Here is a 21,293-nt window from a genome sequence, read left to right as displayed (position 1 = left end):
AACATTCTCTGGATGTAAGTAAATTCAAACAGGGTGCGACAATTTTAATCAATGTAAATCAAATGAATGTATATACTGTTCCTGCAATATATTAGTGGGAAAGTTTTAGGCGAAAACAGGAAAAAATCATCGGATTTTGTGGGTGTTTCTATTTAACGAGATTGTATATTATAAACCAAGTAGAACTTTAACCAATACCCAGTCCAGAGTGAAATTCAGAGGTGAACTCTCTCAACCCTTCTACATAAAATCTGGATTGAGGCAAGGAGACGGCCTCTCACCACTCCTTTTTAACTGCGCCCTCGAATTTGTCATGAGAAAATGGTATGAAATAAATCCCAAAAATATAAAAATGGGTACTAAGAAAAACTCCATCACACTAAATTGCCTAGGATTTGCAGATGACCTCGCTCTTTTAGCAAATAATATTCAAGAAGCCAAAACACAAATCATGAGCCTTCAAAACCTAGCACAAAAGATAGGGCTTCATATCTCTTTCGAAAAAACTGAACTAATGGTTATAGATCCTCTGGTAATAGAGCGCATTACGGTAAACAATCAGAAAATTAAAATAGTAAAACAATTTAAATATCTAGGGGAAATAATAACTTATAATTTAAATGAAAAAGTGACATGGCAAAACAGGACAAATAAAATGATTAAATCCCAAAAATTAACTTGGTCAACATATAACAAAAAATGCCTTTCTGCTAAAACAAAACTTAAACATTATAAAACTGTAGTACAGCCAGAAGTCACCTACGGAAGCGAGACCCTTTTCAAAATCACTCAGAAAAACCGAATTGAAAAAATTCTGAAAATAGAGAGGAGAATTGTCAGAACGTGTATCAATAAAAAACACCAAAAAGAAGGCCAATGGTGGATTGTGCCAAATGAGGTGGTGTATCGAGAAATAGAGCCTGTTACTGATACTATGCGGAAAAAAAGAATCTCTTTCTTCGGTCATCTCATACGGACACCGGAAACAAGACTGTCAAGAAATATCATTGAAAAGCTCTGGTTCCAAAAGCTAGAAGTAGGATGGATCAAAGAAATTAGAGAAGATATGAAAGAATTGGGAATTTCCCTGACTGACCTACAGAATAAAACTGGAAAAATTACAAAGCTAAAAGATAAAAGCATTAGATTTAAACAAAAGACAGACAAACGACAAAATACAACGAAGAGGGTGTTTACGGATGAAGAAAAGAAAGCAAGATCTGAACGGATGAAGAAATACTGGGCAGCTCGAAAGAGTAAAATAACACGCTTTTCTCAGAAAAGATCCAACTAAAATTGACTTAAGTGGTCCCATGTTGGCCGTAAAAGCATAATAATAATAATAAAACCAATTAGAAGTAGCCAGCTCTAGCAATGTGCGTGTAATGACTATTATGAAAAACCTGATTTCAATGAGTTCGTCTTCCATTTCAATGGCTGAAGGTGCCGGTTGGGTAAAAGATAATAATAAAATTTATATAGATGATGATTGTATGTTTTTTAGTTTATGCATACTTTTATCAGTGTTGATGGGTTTTGCTGAAGATTATAAAAAAAATAATCATAAGCAACAGACAAAAATTAGTGTTGAAACAAAATGTTAACAATGAAAATGCGGTAGTTGCTACAGTTTCAGATCATAAATCTAAATTAGAAATAATAGACGTTGTATGGAGTGTACTGTATTTAAGAGCGGCGTCTGGATATAAATTGAAATTGTCTAAATTGAAACCTAAAAATAAAGAGTTGTAAATGGAATTCAGAAAATGGAAACTTCACGAATATCCAACAGTCTGCAAAAAAAAATCTATAAATGGAATGTAAAAACATCATCGCACTTAGACAAACTGCATTATGCTATTGTAGGTTTTCAAACTAATAGGAAAGATAACGCAGTTAAAGATATGTCTAAATTTGGTTCTTGTAAAGTGAACAATGTTGAAGTGATGATAAATTCAACCCCACTTCCTTACTTAGATTTACAGAGGAGATAGATGTTGATGTTAAAATGTTTACAGATTTTCAAAAATCGTATGAAAGTGTCAGGTTGGTGTACACATTTTCAAATTATAAAAACAGTTATCCATTATACATGATTGATTATTCTCGGCAAGATGAATCTATAAAAATTGGCAATATTGATTTCGAAATTGCCATTCTAAATAAACGATTTCAAATCCTTTATTTAGAATGGATGATTAACAGCTGATGCAGTGGAGAATACTGTGATGTCATCGACAGGCTATAGTATGTTATAATAAAATACATTAAAATAACAAACTACAATAAATGATGCAAAACTAATCTTATAAATTTATTGTATTTTGTTGCTTTAAATGAAATATTTAGCTCACTTGAATTTGAGTGAACAAAACTGTTACATTAAAGAATGATTAGCTACATGTAATCGATACCTACACTGGAAATTGAAGAAGAGCCTGTGCAAAGTGTGGGTAGTTTTCTGACTAAACAAAATTTGGCTTATATGGTTCATATCTGTGTTGGGTTGTTATAGTATATAGCACTATTTTTCAGTCAAAAATGCCCTAAGCTATTAATTCCCTTGATAAAAATGCCCTTTTCAAGATATTTATGGATGTCGAAGAAAATACATAAAAGAATCATTTAACCTGAAAATGATGCTCGCAAAAGACTGCGAGATATGTGAATTTTGCCTGTAAAAGACTGCATAATACGTGACTTTTCTCTAGAATAAAGTGGGCATGCCCTAAGTCACATGCTGCTCTCTGACTGGCTGTTGTGCCCAAAGCGGTCATCTATAACTACTAATACGGTTATCGCATTGAACCTATGTATGTGAATGTTATGTAATTACAATATAAAATGTAAACCGTCATCCATAATCCACATTAATAACAGTGTGGCTGAAATTGACAAACTGTCAAAGTTCTTCTGCTAATCATTTTTCAGAATTTTTAGATATTTTTTTTATTTGGGTTGGAAAACTTTACACTTTAATCTGGATTACTTTCAGTTTATAAATGTCACTATGGCTTGATTATTTTAAGTATGTTTGTGTTTTTTTGTGTATACTTAAGATTTGGTAATTTTCAAGAAGATGCCCGCAGCTGATGTGTAGTTAGTCAGTTGTCATTATAGTTGTTAGATGGTGCCACTGAAAGGAGAAAATAAATAAATAAAATTGTATATAATTAACTTTATATAATAAATAAATATAATCTAACTAAACTTAACCTATGCCTGCTAACCTTGATTAGCGAGTGTAGGTTAAGTTTGGTTTGATTATATTTATACTTTATGTTAATTTATTATATAAATTTAAATATATATATTTTATTTAGTTATTTAAATAAATTTATTATACAGTTATTGTATTATTTTAATGTTACCACAGTTCAATGTTTGTATTTAAAAAGAAAAAAAAAATGTACTATTTATTTATTTTCTTCTTTCATTGGGGCCATCTAACTAACTAACCAACTACAATGACAACTGACTAACTACAAATCGGTTGTGGGCATCTAGAAAAGTACCTAAGATTTTTCTGTGTGATGAGATTTTTTATATTCAACATGGTTTTTTGTTTTTGTTTTAATGGGATCTCTCTATATTTTCTTTGTGTTTTTTATTTTTTGGGATTTTATACCTTTGCTTCTAATAAAAGGTGCCTTTAAATAATTTAATAGAATTTTTACAAACTTTACTATTCTTTTAGCTAAAACCTAATGCAGCATTCCCTTTGTGTTTGAACAATAATTCTTATGGTATTCCTCCTAGAAAAACATATATATTTTTTCATCATTTCAGCCATTATCAATCCACTGCAGGATGAAGCCATCCTCAGTGTGTTTCCATCTAATACGATCTAGTGTGATCTTCTGATAATTCAGTCTAATGAACTTGATAATATAATCAATCCAACAAGCCTTTGGTTTTTTGTGAGTGTTTAACATCTAGTGGTATCTATTCACTACATTTATCAGTGCTAACCATTCTACTTTTATACATCTGTTACCCGCCATTTTAATTATTCAACTTTCACGATAATATCGTGTACTTTCATCTGTTCTCTGATCCATGTACAGGTCTTCCTATCCCGTCTGATAACTTCAAGCATATATCGTTCCATATTTCTTTGTGTAATATTTCTTTTGTAATGATTGAACAGTTAATGCCCAAGCTTCACTTGCGTATGTAAGGACTGGAAAACTTTCTTTTTAAGGCAAAAGGGGAGTTTTTTCTTGAAAACAGTGTTAGGTCTCCCGAATGCCTGCCACCCAAGCTCAACTTATCATTCAACCTCTTTTGATTGTGTCACCCTCAGTTGACATCTGTTGGCCAAGATGTATATATTGATCTACCTGTTCAAGGTCTTTCTCAGAGACAAAGATCTTTGTTCCTTGGCAAACTTGTAGAAAATGACTGGCTCTTTTTAAAGTTTATGTAAGTTTATCTGTAGAACATATGATTTGCAGCCATTTCCAGTTACTGTACGTTTCTTTATAGTTCTTCTGGTTCTTGAGAGAACTATTTCATCTGTGAATTTCAGGTGGTTTAGATGTGTGCCACTTATTAATATGCCCTCCTCTTCCCATATCAGCTTTCTAAATACCTCCTTGAGGCAGGCTGAGTAGAGCATGGGTGATGCAGTGTTGCCGTGTTGTACACCTTTTTGTATATTTATCTCTGCCGTATGTTCATTGACATTGTAGTTTATGCTTCTTCGTATATCTATTATAGCAAGTTTATGTAGACTGTGTTTACCTCATGGTTATGTAATGCAGTTATTATAGCTTACATTGTTACTGAATCAAATGCTTTTTCAGTCAATAAAAGCCATATAATGGCATGGTATACTTGTGTTTCTTCATGACTTGCCGAACAACCTGGCTGTGATCCATTGTGCCAAAATTGCTATCTTGGTGAAAACCTTGCATATAACCGAGTGGATACTTATTGGACAATAATTTTCAGGTCTTCCTGAATTCTTTCTTGTGTAAAAGAATCACTTTGTCTACGCATTTGAGATCGTTTGGTTTTTGAGGCACTTTGAGTTTAGTTTTGCAAGTGCTGAGTGCGACATTTTGCCACCAGCTTTCAGCATCTCAGCAGCAATATTATCTGTTCCTGAAGCTTACCCATTTTTCATTGAATTTATAGCCTGTGTGCTACTTCTACTAAAGAAGTATGTGTTTCTTCTTCTATGCGTGTGTGTTTATATATATATATATATATATATACATTTTATTTTTTCATCGTAAAAAGTGCTTTATAAAACTAATGTGTATTTTAAGATCTTCTAATCACAAACCATTTTGAGCTATTTACCGATATTACAACCCACAAGCTTTTTAATCTTTTTGTAGGGTATTAATTTCCTATGTTTGGTGAATTATTTCTCAAAGGATAAAGATATGTTTGCCTAAAAGTTATGTTTTTAATTTCCATTTCACATCATAAGAGGTAGTGGGTTGGTAAGTGTATTAATAGTTGAACTTTGATATGTTGAAATTTCAGAGTACTTAAATATAGCTTTTATTATAATCTTTTTGAACTTATTATGCAGTTGTCACTTTTTTAAAGAGTTTATTTGTACTATTCAGTCTTGCCTACTTGTGGGCTTAAATTAGCTTAATTTACTATATTTTAAAATTATTATTTTATCAAATTTTGCTTAATGTAGATTTTTCAATAAATAAGTTATTAAGCAATAAAAAATTAAGGAAAACTATTTGTTAATATGCTATTTAATTTATTTAATTTTTTTGTCTTACATTATTTAGAAAACTTTAAAAAGTAATAAGTTAATCAAGTAGTATTATTAACAGATCCTCTTTTCAAATTTTAAAAATGTTAGATTTTTGAATATTTTAAGGGGTAGTAATAAGAGGCTGTTTTTGGAGATTGTATTTATATCTTTGAGGTTTATTTAGAGCGAGTTAAAATCTAGCACAGTATCCACTTCTAAAACTGAAGAGTATAGGTGTTTTTTATTCATATTCCTTTACATTTGGTAATTTTTACATTTCTTGCATGAAATGTAGGCTTAGTTGGAAATGGATTAGAACTTGTACTTTTGTCTAATTAACTATGAAAATTTTTAATAATAGCAGCGTTCCAGGCTTTTCCGTGTACATAAGTGTATTTCAGTTTGTATTTATGTAGACTTTCCTCTAAGTCCACCTTTGTTTTTTCATTTAGCTAGCCAGTTTTCATTGATTTCTCTGAATCTTCACTTTTAATTTCCTTGTTCATCATGATTATTGAAGTCCATATTTTCAATTTTTTTTCAAACAAGATAATTTTATATTATAAATTTTAATTTGTATTTATGTTAAAAAAATTCAAAGTTTAGAAAGTGGAACCATATAGATTTGCAGTAGTTCTACCTGGGTGTTTGAAGTGATGTTGGCATCGCTAATAGTACAGTGGAGGGGATAGTGTTCTGTTAAGGCATTATATGTAGGAAGAAATCTGTTGCTTTGTTGGACTTGTATTGTTAATTTTTCATTCTTCATTTTCATTTTTTATATACAGTATTCTTCAATACCAATTGCTTTTTTTGTTTATTTTATCCTGTCTTTTAATTCATTCTTGTCTTTGCAATGCTCCAGCCAAAATCTAATGGCAGATTAAGATTGAGGAGTGAAATTAAAAAGTAAAATCAAATATATAACACTGAACATTTATAACAAAATAAACTGGGAGAAACAATTAAAGATTTCAATACCTCCTAAAAAAAGTTTCTAAAAATGAAGAAAAATAACTTTTAGAACAATGTATACAATTTCAAGAAATATAGCAGTTTTCACTTATGTATAAAACATTGATGCCATAAAAGACATTATTAGCAATATTTTTAAAACTAAAGAAAACAGATCTGCAGATAAATTACACGCACAAAAGTTTATGGAAAATTCCAAGGAGAATTGGTTTCAGATGGAAGAACAATGAAAATAATGGAAAATTTTGGTAGAATACAATGGTGTAAATTTCAAATGAATAAATTATTTATAGCAAAAGAAAATTTACGTATAGAGGAAAGAACAATTATTATTTTAGAGGAGTCATACATTCATTCAGTGTATGAAAAAAATTATGGTTGGATGATGGATCTATTAATGGCTACAAAAATCCATATCCAGGAATATTGTATTGATATTGTACAATATCAATACAATAATATTGCTGATATTGTATTGCTGTACATTGGCAGTGTTGCAAGAGATTTGATTTTTAAACTAGGTCACAATCAAGGAGATTGCTAGAATATGAATGCCTGAGAACTGCAAAAAAATTACAGGAAACCAAGAAATAACAGTTAATATCAATTCTTCTATATTATTCATTTTTGGTAATTAACAACAATCACTATCATAATGTTAAATTATACAAGATGCAGAAAACAAGAACTGTTAAGATTATAAAGAAAAAATATTTTGTGCTCAGCAGATATTTAATGAAATAGTGCAGTTAAATAAGCTTTGCTGTAAATAGTATATAGACAAAATATTGAAGGATCTTGGTCACTATTTGTTAAGATTCCTATTGCACCATCCAGAACTCAACCAAATTGAGCTGATTCAACCAAATTATCATGGAAGAAAATGTGTCACATTGGCAAAATATAATAAAAGAAATGACTGAGAAATTTTTTTCTGAATTGTTAACTGGTTATTGGAAGCAGTCCTGTGAGAACATAACTTAGAAATAGAACAGAATTATTACGAGATTGACAGAGTTGTTGACATACAAAACTAAAAGATTTATGATAGTGAAAACAATGATGGTAGCACCAGTCAGTGTCAGTTATCAGTGACAATGATAGGAGTTTTGATAGGAGTTTCCTATCATTGACATAGATAGGAGTGAGAGGCTAAATTAAAATAAAAAAACCTTACAGTGGTCTCATGTGCATGTAATGTGCATTTTTGTTGGCATTCCTTGTATCTATCCACTGATCCAACAATCCATCTCCAGCCAGCGCGTCAACTTAGCTTTCTAAACTTTGATGAATAAAAGGATGTTTTTCTTGTGTGCAAAATATTACCTTTTAGTTTAAACCATGTTATAACAACCCGTTATATATATTTTGAATTGTGTACCTTTTATTTGTTTTGTAAATTTTCTAATAATTTTTATGTATACTAATTGTAATATTTTCTGTGATAGTTTATACGTTGTATTTGCATGTGTGTATAAGTATAGTCATATGTTTATCTATATGTAAAGATTTTGGTGGTGATGTGAAATTTGTGTGGGTTTGCTATTTTTATGTGAAAAAGTGAATGGTTATGTTATCAATATTATAAAACTTTAAGATGTTGGTAGTTAATGTATTTTTAACAGCATTATTTCTGATTGATCCTTACTTAGTCATCTTAAAGCTTTCTAGCTGTAAGAAATTCCTACACAAAGCAAACCCAGTTAGGATATTTTATAATTGAAGTTTGGGTTGGTAGATTTACAAAGATGTAACAGGCTTTTTGCCTAATATATATTGATAGCAAAGGTCTAATTTTATGTTCTTTAAGTTTAGTTATTAATGTGTTTTGTATTATTATTAAACACTTTGTAATTAATCATTTGATTAGTGCACTGCATGTTGACATTTTTTATCTAATATGCAAGTTGCTCAGAATTTGTTTCCATAAAAAAATGCAGTGTGTCATGATAATATTTTAGTTGTAAGCAGATCTATGTTATGATAATAGTAATGGTGTAAATAATGGTAAAAAAAAAAGTTAGTAGTTTTCTGTTTTTATTATAATATTTGTAGACTCTTAACATGAATGATTGATTATATTAGGTCCAAAATATTATTATTTTATTTTTAATTATTAAAAGCTGCAAATAAACAATTTATAAATAAGCTGTTTTTTCATTAAAATTAAAAATTTTTGTATGGGAAAGTTATAGACTAATTCTTGACAAATTTATTATTTTTCTTTGTGAAATGAAGAATACATATTTCAATCATAATAATATTATCTTTATATTTTAAATATCTTCAGATGGGTGTCATTATAACCATACTGCAATAAATTTTGATTTATATACATATACAGGCATATAATTTTTATCTCTTTTAATAATGTGTCTGTCTCACCCTGATTCTTATATATGCAACATAAGTTTCTTGCCTTATAAACGCATTGTTGTTTTGACAGAGATGTGTTTTTTATAAATAAAGTTTATTTTTCGTAAGTCCTTCAAATGTTTTCCTTTTTTTCCAAACTATTTTATTTAATTTAATGTTTGTTTATTTATAACTTCTGAAAGAATTAAATATTTGTTCTTTTGCAGTGCTTGTGTAAATACAATTGTTTATAGTGGTCGCCATGAAAGATGAAGTTTGTGTTTCAACTATTCTATCTTTGTTAAAACAGAATTACACAATAAAAATGAAGGTATCATTGGAAATTGCAATTATTTTTGTGTTAACTGCCCGGCTGATTTTAGTTACCATCATTCATTTGAAAATTAGGGATGTACAACATTTGTAGCAATACATGATTGTTTCTCGATAATTATAATTAAGATTTAGCCCAAAACTATTATTATTTATTGTACAGGTTTCAAGTAAATTCATCACGTTTTGGTTAACATTGGTGTAGAAAAAATAAATTTCTGCATAATCAGGCATAATTTTGTAGAATTCATATTTGTAGTATCTGAATTCATAAACATTCGCGTTTTACGGTGAGGATTATTTACAGGATCATAAAAATCTATTTAAAAATATGGCAATATATGATGAACTGAAGAAGCCATCCGAGTGAGCGGTACAGTTTCAACAACTGTGTAATATATTCTGTTTGTGTTTTATTCATGAATCCTTTACATCACTACATGTGTTAATCGGTATTTATTTTAATTATATTATATTATTACAATTGTGTTCATTTCAAGTCATGCATGAAATAAAAAGGGCCTTACTTTAGGTTTATGGAACAAGTAATAAAATGATAAATAACTAATAAAAATAATGAAATTGTTAAAAATACAGTTGTTTTTAACCGTTGTTTTCATATTTAATTATTATTATTCAAATACTGTTGAAGTCCTAATAGAATTAAATGTATGCCCCTATTCACAGATAAGAGCTTGTTGTGCAATACCAGGTAATGTTATAGTAGGATATTGTTATAATAAATTGTGTAATGTTTACTGATATGATTTTAATGGCGTTTTGTATTCTGTTATTCTTTTTATACAAATGAGTCTTTGATAGAAATATTTTGAGTAGTAAAAATAAAAATATATGGAAATAACACCAACAGTAATAATAATAATAATAATAATAAAATAGAATTTACATTTGTAATAGTATTTACAAATATTATAATTTATAATATTAACGAAGTATAAAGTAAACTGATGAAACTGTGTGAATTTAATATTAAACCATGCCTGCATGTCACTGGTCTGTATAGGAACAAATAGGGTGCATGCTCAACTACTAGTTGCAACTGCTTTTTTAATGATTATTTCATACTTTTCCCACCTCAATTAAAAGCTTGATATTAAATACTTTGTTTTCAAAGTACAGTCATCTTATTCAAATTGCTTCAATGATTACAACGATGTGTTTTTTCCTATAAAATATTGATTGAAACTAAAGATAAGGTCTTGTAAAAAATGCTCTGCACGCTTAAATAATTGTAGTTTTGGGCTAAATTTTAATTATAATTATTGAAAAACAATTGTTTAGTCTACCTCCAAAAGTAGAAAATTTTTATGTTGATCGGTTTTGATTTTATAGTAATTCAAAGTTGATGTCAAAAAAAGTGAAAAAAATCGTGATTTTTCCACTTTTCATGTCTCTAATTTTAAGCAAAGGATGGAAAATAATATTGGCCCAATCCGGTTAGCATAAAAATAATTGCAGTTTCCAATGATACCTTCATTTTTATTGTGGGATTTTTTTTTTAACTGAGATACATTAGTTTAAAAACGAGCTCCATCTTTTGTGGCAACCACTGTAATTGTATTTATACATCTATCAAAAGCATCACTGTATAATATATATTATAGTACTGTATATTGCATTGTTCAGAGTAAGTTTGTTTTTTGTTATCATGAATTTCTCGTAAAAAATAAACCAATCTATTTTCGTTAATTAGAAATATCTGTATCTTTAAGTATGCTTTTCTTATCATAATTAATGTTAATCTAAACAAAATAAAATAGAATTGAATTAACTTTGTACATGTTTTTATTTTGTAAAACAATTTGGTAATCACAAGATGTAACAATTTAATTCCTGGAATGGCTGCTTCCTGTCACTCAGGTGATTATTTCATAATAGTGTTAGTAATTGTGTTATTACGTGTTTTACTGAAGGTATGGATAAACCTTAATTTGATAAAGCCGTTTGTTTGCTAGCGATTGAAAAAAATAAAGATGTTTCTTAAAAATGAGTGATCAAAATTTAGAGCAGCAGACATAAATAAAATTTTGTATGAAAATTTGTGAAACTGTTATTAAAATGTTGGAAGTAGCATTTAGTTCGCATGCTTTGAAAAATTAATGGTAGAACATAGTGGAAATTCTTGAGTGAGTTCACTATGCCCAAAAAAAAGTATATCTTTTTATTTCAAGTAGTCGATGTGTTTCTCCAATCAGAAGTGGATTCAGTATTATTCAATTCAAGAGGACCACCAGTATTATTGAACAGGGACAAATAGTCAGCCGACAATGCTATTTAAAAATACTCTGCTAGAAAGATTACAAGATTTTCTTAGAGGAAAAGACCTGTGTTGTGGATTGATTAATGGATCATACATTACAACCATGGTCCGCTATGTGGTGGATTCATTGTGTGAATTTCTGTTAATAAAATTGAATACTAAGTATTCTTCTTAGTCATATGACTTAGTTTTCTGTGATTTCTGGCTTTTCCCAGATTCAATGAATTCTTTTCACAGGACAAAGATTTTCTGAGTTACCCATTGCATGTCATCAAGGAACTTATTATTTTGGAAAAAAAATTCATTCCAGGTCTCTTTCAAGAAATAGAAACACCGTCATAACCAGTGAAGAACTACACAGTGGGAGTACTTTGAAGGTGACTGCTGTAAATATTAGTCTCAGGTTGTTTTTTACAGGTGCATTTCAGAAGTTAAATTGTTGTATCTTGCACATAAAATTAATTTGAATTCCTCTGTATGTCATTTATTTGTTTCCAAAAATAATGTTATCCCTTAAGCTGTAATTCTAAATATACATGCTACATAACCAAAAATTGACTATACATTTTTTATTTACTTAAATTTCTCATAAATCGGCTAATATTTATCTGAATTTTATTTCAGTCATACTAAGTTACTCACTGAAGTGCTTTCTTGTACATATATAACATGAAATTTAAAAGTAAACTTTTGGGAAATCTTTTCATTTTAAAATATGTACAAAGTATGTAATCTTCTATTAATAAATTAGTTGTGATATTTTAGTTTATTTGCTTGAGCCAAGAGCAGTAATTAACCAATTTCAATTTTAGAATATTCCTTTTTCAGACTTCTATAAATACTGTCAAATTACAAATTTTTTCAAATATATTTGATGAAAACTGCAGGAAAGGCACATACATTTAAGCAAATTCATTTAATTTTATTGAAACTTACCACACGATGAATGGACTTTCTGAAAACATGTCAGTACTAAACAGTTAAAATATTTGTAAAGAAACATTCATCCATTGATGATTTTTGTTTACTTCATTATGTTGTTATTTTTGGTAAGTTTAGAAAGCCATTAATATTTGTTTTATTCATAAAAAGAAATTCCATATTTCTCTACATTGACAGCAAAAACTGTCAAATAATTTTACTTTCAAATAGAAAATATATTTGAAGTCATGTTCATATAATGAATAACCATCCAAAATTTAATACTGTGTAACTTTCATGCTACATTTAAGCTCACAACTTTCAATTATGTCTTATAAAAACTGTGATTAGTTGAGATTCTTTGCTAGTTAAACTATCATTAAATCTGCTCTTCATTATATCTAAAAATGTGGTAAAATCAGCAGTATTTTAATTAGGAAATAATGTGGGAAATAGTAATATAAATTGTTATAAAAAAAATTTATTAAATACTTGTTTAAATCTATAACTTTTAGTGTATATTAAGTACAATATATTTATGTGTAATACAGTATATACAAAAGGAAGAATTTGTCCTATTACATTCTATCTTGCGTTGGTCCATCAAAATTAAATGGTTTTTGCCTTCAACTCATCCATACATCAACTCATTTGCTTTCCTGTATTCCTTTTTCTTGGTAAAAGTGTTCATTCTGATAATTGCTTGTCATTAAATCTTGTTAAATGACTAGCCCACTTCCATTTCAATTTCCTTACAGATCCTATAAATTTTTGAAGGATATTTAATCCCCCCCCACTCATTTTTTTACCTAAACATAGTTCATTCCACTTCTATTTGGGATACATTTAGTTAATGGCTTAAGAGTTCATTTTTTAAATGTATATATAATTAACTGCTAATAAAAAGCACATCTTATACGCTTTGAAATAAATGCATGAATTAATCTCAGAATTTGCATTTACAATAAATTTCTGTACCCCATTTGTATAGAAATGGTTTGTATGTAATATTTCAAAGTAAATCACAAGAGTAAAAGAATTAATTTAAATTAAAAAATTGTTTAAATGCGATAAATTAATTTTTTTTTAATTTAAAGATTTATTGTAAATACTAATGTTGTAGTGAATTACATTTTGTAGCTCTAATTGTTGATTAGTTATTTTATTGTTGTAAGTATATTTTATTATTTTCAGGGTTTAGGTGTTTTGTTTCGTTTCTAATTTTATACGTGTATGTAAGATTGTTATGTTTTATATTGCATAAATTTGTGTTGTATTTCATTTATGTTGTTATGTTAACTTTAATATATATTTTATTAATGAAATAATTCTTTGTTACTGATTATTTTGTGTGTATGTTGGCTTGAGTTCAGGTTATATTATTCTTAAAAGGTATAAAGATTTAATGAAATTTAACTAAACCTTTTTTGTGTGTGTAATATGTTACTGTTATGTTAATTAATTAAATTTTTCTTTTTCAATCTACACCTTTTGTTTAAAAATGACATATAAATGTTATCACATTTTACTATTTGCATGTAATTGTGTAATAATTGTGATAATATTTTAATAAATTTAATAATAAGAGTTTTATGCATTTTTTTATATGTTGAATGTCTCATAATTTATTTAAAAAAAGAAAAATTAAGTTACATTTTAAAGGTTAAATTGTTGTTTTATGTTTCTTCTTTGTTGCTGTTAATTATCGTTTGTATTTTAATTTATTAATTTTGTTTAATGAAATAGTAATAAGTTCATCTTAATTCTTAACCAAACATATATTTTCAGTATTTTTTAGATAAATTATTTTTTTTTAATTTGATAATCATTTTTGTTCTTAAAAAAATTTCATTATCATTTTATAAATATGAATATTGTTTTTGTGTATTTTTAGTAAAACTGTTATTTAATTTGGGGCATTTATGTTATAATTTTTTTTTATAACCATATTCCATTTTTCTTAAACTATTTTTTTCCCTGAATAGTTCACCTTGGAACACAGATCATTTATTTATTTGCAGTTGTTTCTTTTTTTCTGTTTTTCTATCTGCCCAGTACCTCTTCATTCTCTCTGATCTCTTTACTTTGTTCTTCAGAAAGTTCATTGCTGTTGGCGCTTCTTGGAACCTTTTATTTTCATCTTTTATTATTCTCTTTAAAATTTATTTTTCTCTTATAATTTCTGCAGTTATCTTCAATTCTTTTAGGTCTTCCTGGAATTGTGTGAACCATTTGTCCGTAGTTTTTTTACTTTGGAAGAAATAAAAAATTTGTTTAGTCGATATACTATTATTCATTCTAAATAAATAGGAGTAAAATGGAATCTGTCTTTTCCTAATAATCTGACATTTTTCAATTTTAGTATAAAATTTTTTATTTGAATTAATTTTACCTCATTATTTTGAATTTAAGACTAAATTTTTTGTTATTATTTTCGTTTCTTTTTTCTTGTAGATTTTCTAGTAGACCTTAGTTGTACAGTCTTAGGGTTTCTGCTGCATAGAGTGCTTCCAGCTTTATCACATTTTTATAGTGTTGAAATTTTGAGTTCCATAAAGACTTATATGTGGTTTTCGTTTGCTAGAAAGCTAATTCTATTTTATTAGCGTTAATAGTTAACGCTTTTTTATCTAAATAATTCTGACTGATCCATGCTCCGAGATATTTGAAATTGTATACTTTCTTTATTTTTTAAATTATTTATACTAAGGAAATTCGGGCAGTTTTTATCATTAGTCAAAATTTTTGTTTTCCCAAATGTGATTTTTAGTTCTGTTTTAGCAGCCTGTTTTTCTATTTTTTTTAGTATGTTTAGCTTCATTTCAGTTTTTAGCCAATAATGTCATATCACCAGCGAAAGCTAATCTTTAGTTCTTTAGTTCCCACTCTTATTTCATTATTTTTGATCTAAATTTTTGTTCCATTCTCTACCTACCTTTTCATTAGCACAGTAAAAAAGTAGTGGAGAAAATCCATCTCCCTGTCTTATGCCATTTTTGATGGCAAAAGGATCTGATAATTCTCCCAATTCTCTTAATTGATAAAAAATTTAATTTTTTATCAATTTACTGTAATCTATTCACTTAAAATTTTTATGATGTCATATTTGTGATTCATGTTTGACAAAAAAACAGTTCCTGTTATTGAAATTTTCATTTAACTTGTTACAGCATGTAGTGAACTGCATCCAGCATTCCTAATGTTAGTGAACTACTGCAACTAGTTCATTAAACCGGTCTCTGGTGATTATTTTATCTTACCCTTTACATCTTTCAATTTTCAGATTACTACTTCCCGAGTTGTTTTAGGTATTGTGAAATAATAAATTATGAGTACAGTTTCTGTTAATCCAGAACACATTTTTTTCCTATATTTATCAGTATGTACTATAGTTTTTATGGTGCATAAAAATATGAAGTTTCTTGTTTTGGCAGTGGTGCTCATCTATTAAAATAGCTATTGGCATGTAAAATAAAAAAATGTAACTGCACTGATATTGTTCATATATTTCACGATCAGGAATGTCCTTTTCATGTGGCATGTTATTAAAAGTTGTCTGATAAATATTTTTAATTTAAAGTCGTCCTGTTCTCTTCTCTTCAGCTTTATGATTGTTGTTTGCTGATGATGTATCATATTAAAAAATAAATAAAAGTAAGAGGTAAGTTTAATTTTTTTTTCTTTTAAATAAAACCATCAAAATGAAGTACTGGCAGTTCTGATCAGATAACCTTTTTTTGATTAGATAGTAATAAATTATACTACCCTAAACTGATAGTAACTTATTGCACTGTATTATTGATCCAATATTTTAATGATTATCTATAGTTTGATTTTATGTGTAGTATCAGTTAAAGACATTTTTCTAAGATTAATGATTGATGTTCATGGTAAAACAATCTATGTGTTGAAATATATCACTTGTGCAGCTGAATTTTTCTAGTATTTCAATGTTCTTGACTGTGAGGTGCAATAGTATTTATATTTGACTGTTGATAAATTTATTGTGTTTTGTCTTCATTAGGTTAGCCATACTCATTACAGCTATTTATTAATTAATTTTCTTTTAAACAACTGCAGGCTAATACCAAATTATAAATATTTAAGAGATGAATTTTTTGGTGATTGAAAAATGCATATGTTGTTCAGAGACGAAAGACAAAAGATCCTGTTACTCATCGTGAAGATTGATGGAATTATTTATAGCAATAACAGAATGAAAGAAAGGAAAGAACTTTTAATTTTATACTGAAAAATTATGTTTGGATATTTTGTAAATTTTTGGTAGTACAGTGCTTAAAAAAAAATTCTGTTATTAGTTCATGAAAACATATTTAAAATTTATTTATTATTTAAAAAAATAATATTATTATTTAAAATTTATTGAGAAGTTACCTTATAATATTTAAAAAAAATTATTTCTTTGATAGTATTTACTTTTTAGTACAGTTTTGGAATAACTAATGTGTGCACCACAATTTTGGTTATGAATGTATCATATTAATGATAACCATTGTTATATCACGTTAAAGATTATAAGTATTAAATCATTTAAAAAGAGCATCTGATTAGTGGTGTTGACATGATTTAGTCTATTTACTTTAAAAATCTTTGTACTTTTAATTTTTCTAGTATTAATCAGTTGGACACAGGGAAATAATTGGAGAACAGGTTTGTTTAAATAATTTGCATAAGGGAGATATGTAAGCATTTTTTTTGTATAGGTATGGATTCTCTAATATTAATTTTTTTAAATGCTTAACTGATACTTAAAAAAGTGATGTGGTATGTTTAATTTTATTTTTAAATGTGTTAAATTCAGTTAATATATTGTTAAATGATGAATTGAAAGTAATTTATAACATACAAAATTTTAATTATTTTTATCTTTTTATTTTGTACTGGTCAGAACCATAACTTTTATGCTTTATGTTAAATATATATTATAAAATAAACTTGAGTAATATCTGAGTTTAAATTAAAATAAAAATAATTATAAAATTGCATTCTAAGATTTTTACTTATATTTTATTAAAAATTTGTTAACAGATGGAAGATAAAGCTAGCATTATACCACTTGTTGCTGGAATAAGAAGAGAAGTTCAAGGATTAATTGCCGAGGTAAGAAATATTTTACTGAATTTTATTTTTTTATTGAACATGTTCAGTAAGTTTGTCAAATTAATTAAAAAAATATTAATGAATTTAAATTATTAAAATTATAAAATTGAGGAAAGAAACATTCACATTATTTATATGTTTTTGTAACTATTTTAAAACATTGCCAATAAGTATATGTTCAAAATATGGAAGCTTTCAAGTTATGCATGACTTAATATCAGAATTCACTGACTTTCATGTAGTGGGAGATATCATGGTGTTTATAAATTCACAGTGTGTATTATGAAATCTTAATAAAAAATTGTAATCTATGCACAAAAAGTAAGTGTTATTTGAACCTTTAAAATAATTATCATTACTCCGTAATAATAACCTGCCGGGTTAGTGTAGTGTTAAACTCATCATTGGAAAATCAGCTGATTTTCAAAGTTGAGAGTTCTAAGAAAGGTCTTTCTACCCTAATAAAACTAGTTACTTTTATTTGGATTTGAATACTAGATCGTAGATCCTAGTATTCTTTGATGGTTGGGTTTCAATTTACCACACATGTCAGGAGTATTCAGCCTGAATCTGTTCAAGACTATACATTTACTGGTACATTTACACTTGCATGCCAGATTGCACACAGATGCCTTGGCATCTCTGGAAATTACTGTTAAATCATGTCACTGTGCTATTACTCTGTAACCTGTATACATAAATAAATAGTTTGTGAGTTCTGTTACAGAAATAATATATTTTTTACTATTTAATACAACTTTTTTTTTATGTCTCTATTTTACTGTTTGATTAATATTTTTTTTTAATTTAATGTTTATGTTTAAAGAAAAATGTTATTTAATAGTTCATTTTCTTTTCATCAGTTTATCTGTTTAAAATTAAGATTACTATTATCTTTTGAAATTAAGAAACATTGATTGGTTTGCAATGGTTTTTGTATGATGCATATGTAGGAAATAAAGTCTTAGACAAAATGTGAAAATTTCCGCTCCGAGAACATTAGGCTAACTTGGTAGAATTAAATTATTTTTCATTATTTCATCTACCAAACATTGTAATTATTTGTGAGAGTTGTCACTTGAGTGGTTTGCATTCATAATTTGTAATATGAAAAATCATTGTTGATATTTATTCATTATTGTTGATTATGTCATTTCACACTAAATGTTAAAAATCTGAAGATGCTGAATTACACCTTGTATAACATAAAGTAATAGAAAGAATTTTTTTGTTATTATTGTATAATTATGAGATTCTATTCAAATGTTTATTATATGTAATCGTAATTTTGATTTTTGTAAAACAGGGAATTCAGCTTGTTTGGGAGAGCTACAAGTTAGATCAGTATGTCCAGAGATTAGCAGAACAAGTTTTTAGTTTCCAAGAGAAGGTTGAAGATCTTCTTGTTGTAGAGGAACAGTTGGATGTTGATGTTCGTTCACTAGAAACTTGTCCATATTCAGCTAACACGTTAGCTGATATACTTAGTAAAATACAGCATGCTGTTGATGATTTGTCATTGAGACAATATTCAAATCTTCATATTTGGGTTAATCGTCTAGATCAAGAGGTATATGTTTCTCCTAATTTTTTTTTCTGTCTTTTTTTTGTGTTGTGAGCCATTGATATTTTATAATTGAAACATGTTTTTTATACTTAAAATTTATTTAACACATTTGATTTAGTATACATATGTAACAAATTTTATGTATTTCAGGCGCTGAATTTTTTTTTTAGTTTAGTAATTTGTAATACATGCATATATTAATTTTTTTAAAATCTTTTATAACAGAAAATCTATCTTCTATTTTCACATGATCCAACATTTTCAGAGATGTCAAAAAAAACCTGTCAGTATCACCTTTATATAGGAGTAACTTCGTATTTGCCTTTTTCAGACTCGCTGATGATTTTCCACCTCACTACAATAACTGAGACTTGGTTCCCACATCGTACCGTTGTACCCATGTCTCATTGCTGTTTATTATCAACGTCATGAAGGTTTCATCATTATTTCCACAGTTCACTGGTTTCTAACAGATCGCTACACAAATGGCCTTTCTTCTTCTTTATCAAGAGTTTTGAAAAGGACTTAATTCATTCCTAATTTTTTGGTTAGAATTTTATTACATAAGCCTATAAAAATCCTAATCTCTTCTGCTACCTTGCAGGCTGTTGGATGTCGATTGATCTACCAAATCAGTGGGCGATGTGGGGAGGTGTATTGAGATGAATGACTTTCTTGGCAAACATCATCTCTAGCAGATTCTCCCTTTTAAAATGCCATAGCCTGAATCACTGATAGTGTATGACATAGAGAGTCATCTCCCTAAGCCTTTTGAATCATTTGTATGTTTTGATAAACTTTTTGTCAAGCTTAACTTAAAATTTCACTGCAACTCTGTTTGTGTAAGTCACTTATCTCAAAAACCACTGATTGCATCATACTTTCTACCCAGAATGAACACTAAACAAAAATCTAATCTTCGTACATATTTGCAAGTTGGGGGAGATTGTTTATTAGTTCCTATGCTATACAGTGATGCAAAATGTCTATATAAGTATCATAGAAAAAATATTCAGTTATTTTATGAACAGATCTCATAAAAATATTAAAATAAACTGTACATAAATAATTTAGAAGTAACTACTATTTTTAAACATGGTTAAATTTTAAAAAAATTTTTAGGTTAGATTTATAATTATTTACTAAGGTATATTATTTGATTTCCATTGTAAAAATAGAAAGTCATTTGTATAAAACATGATTTCTATTTACAGCGAATCTGATCATTGTTAATTTGCTTTTGGGTAGAAATTTTTACTTGTAGTAGTTATATATAATATTGGCTATGACATATTAAATATTTGTTTTACAGTTTTAACATTAACATGACATTTCTTTTTGTCCTGAGTCTTGTTTTGTTATTTTTAACAAAATTTATTGAAAAGTTGTTAAAATTTAATACATCAGCTTTTGAAATGTATCTTTTCTTAAAGAAATTATATTTGAATTGAAACTGCAGTATTTTGTTTTGTCATTAAGAAAATTTAAAAAAATAAGAAAAGTAATCAACAGTATACTGAAGAAAGTATTCGGCATTGTATTTAAAAAAATTATTTTTTTCTAGGTGGAGAAGAATCTTGGTATGAGATTACAAGCTGGTATTCAAGCATGGACTGATGCTCTTGAAGGGAAAAAGAAAGAGATTGATTTAAGTATGGATACAGATGCTCCTGTTCAACCAACGCATAAACCTGGTGGTGATCCTCAGGTAAAAAAAAAGTTTTTATTATTTTTTGTATGTACTAAAGAGTAGACTGTGTTAGGTAATTGAGTACGATTATATATGACATTGTTTGTTTGATTGTATTCATTACAAACAAAAAAGTGAGTTTCAATTTATTTAAGGAAAAATGGCAATTGCAGAAAATTATTTATGGAAACTATCCCTTTTGCCAGTTTTTCTAGTAGTGTAGTTTAAAGATTCCATAACTTTGTTTAGAGACCACATTTATATTAGTATATAAGACAATCAAATTAAATTATGAATGTATGTAAGAACGAAATTTCAT

At 27.8% G+C, this 21,293-nt stretch overlaps 1 protein-coding gene across 3 annotated transcripts in view; it reads left to right on the top strand.

The window, feature by feature from the left end:
* The window catches only part of Dhc64C (dynein heavy chain, cytoplasmic), a 211,087-nt gene that overhangs the window by 47,030 nt on the left and 142,764 nt on the right, over positions 1-21,293 (top strand). For all 3 annotated transcript variants that reach the window (XM_075376527.1, XM_075376528.1, XM_075376526.1), the window contains 3 exons: positions 17,646-17,717; positions 19,024-19,287; positions 20,849-20,992. In XM_075376527.1, coding sequence (XP_075232642.1) covers positions 17,646-17,717; positions 19,024-19,287; positions 20,849-20,992 — 480 coding nt within the window. The remainder of the gene's footprint in view (positions 1-17,645; positions 17,718-19,023; positions 19,288-20,848; positions 20,993-21,293) is intronic.

The sequence above is a fragment of the Lycorma delicatula genome, chromosome 10, assembly GCF_047948215.1.
Source record: "Lycorma delicatula isolate Av1 chromosome 10, ASM4794821v1, whole genome shotgun sequence".
NCBI lineage: Eukaryota > Metazoa > Arthropoda > Insecta > Hemiptera > Fulgoridae > Lycorma > Lycorma delicatula.
Note: the sequence above shows the minus strand (reverse complement) of the source record. Positions and strands in the feature narration are given on the sequence as shown.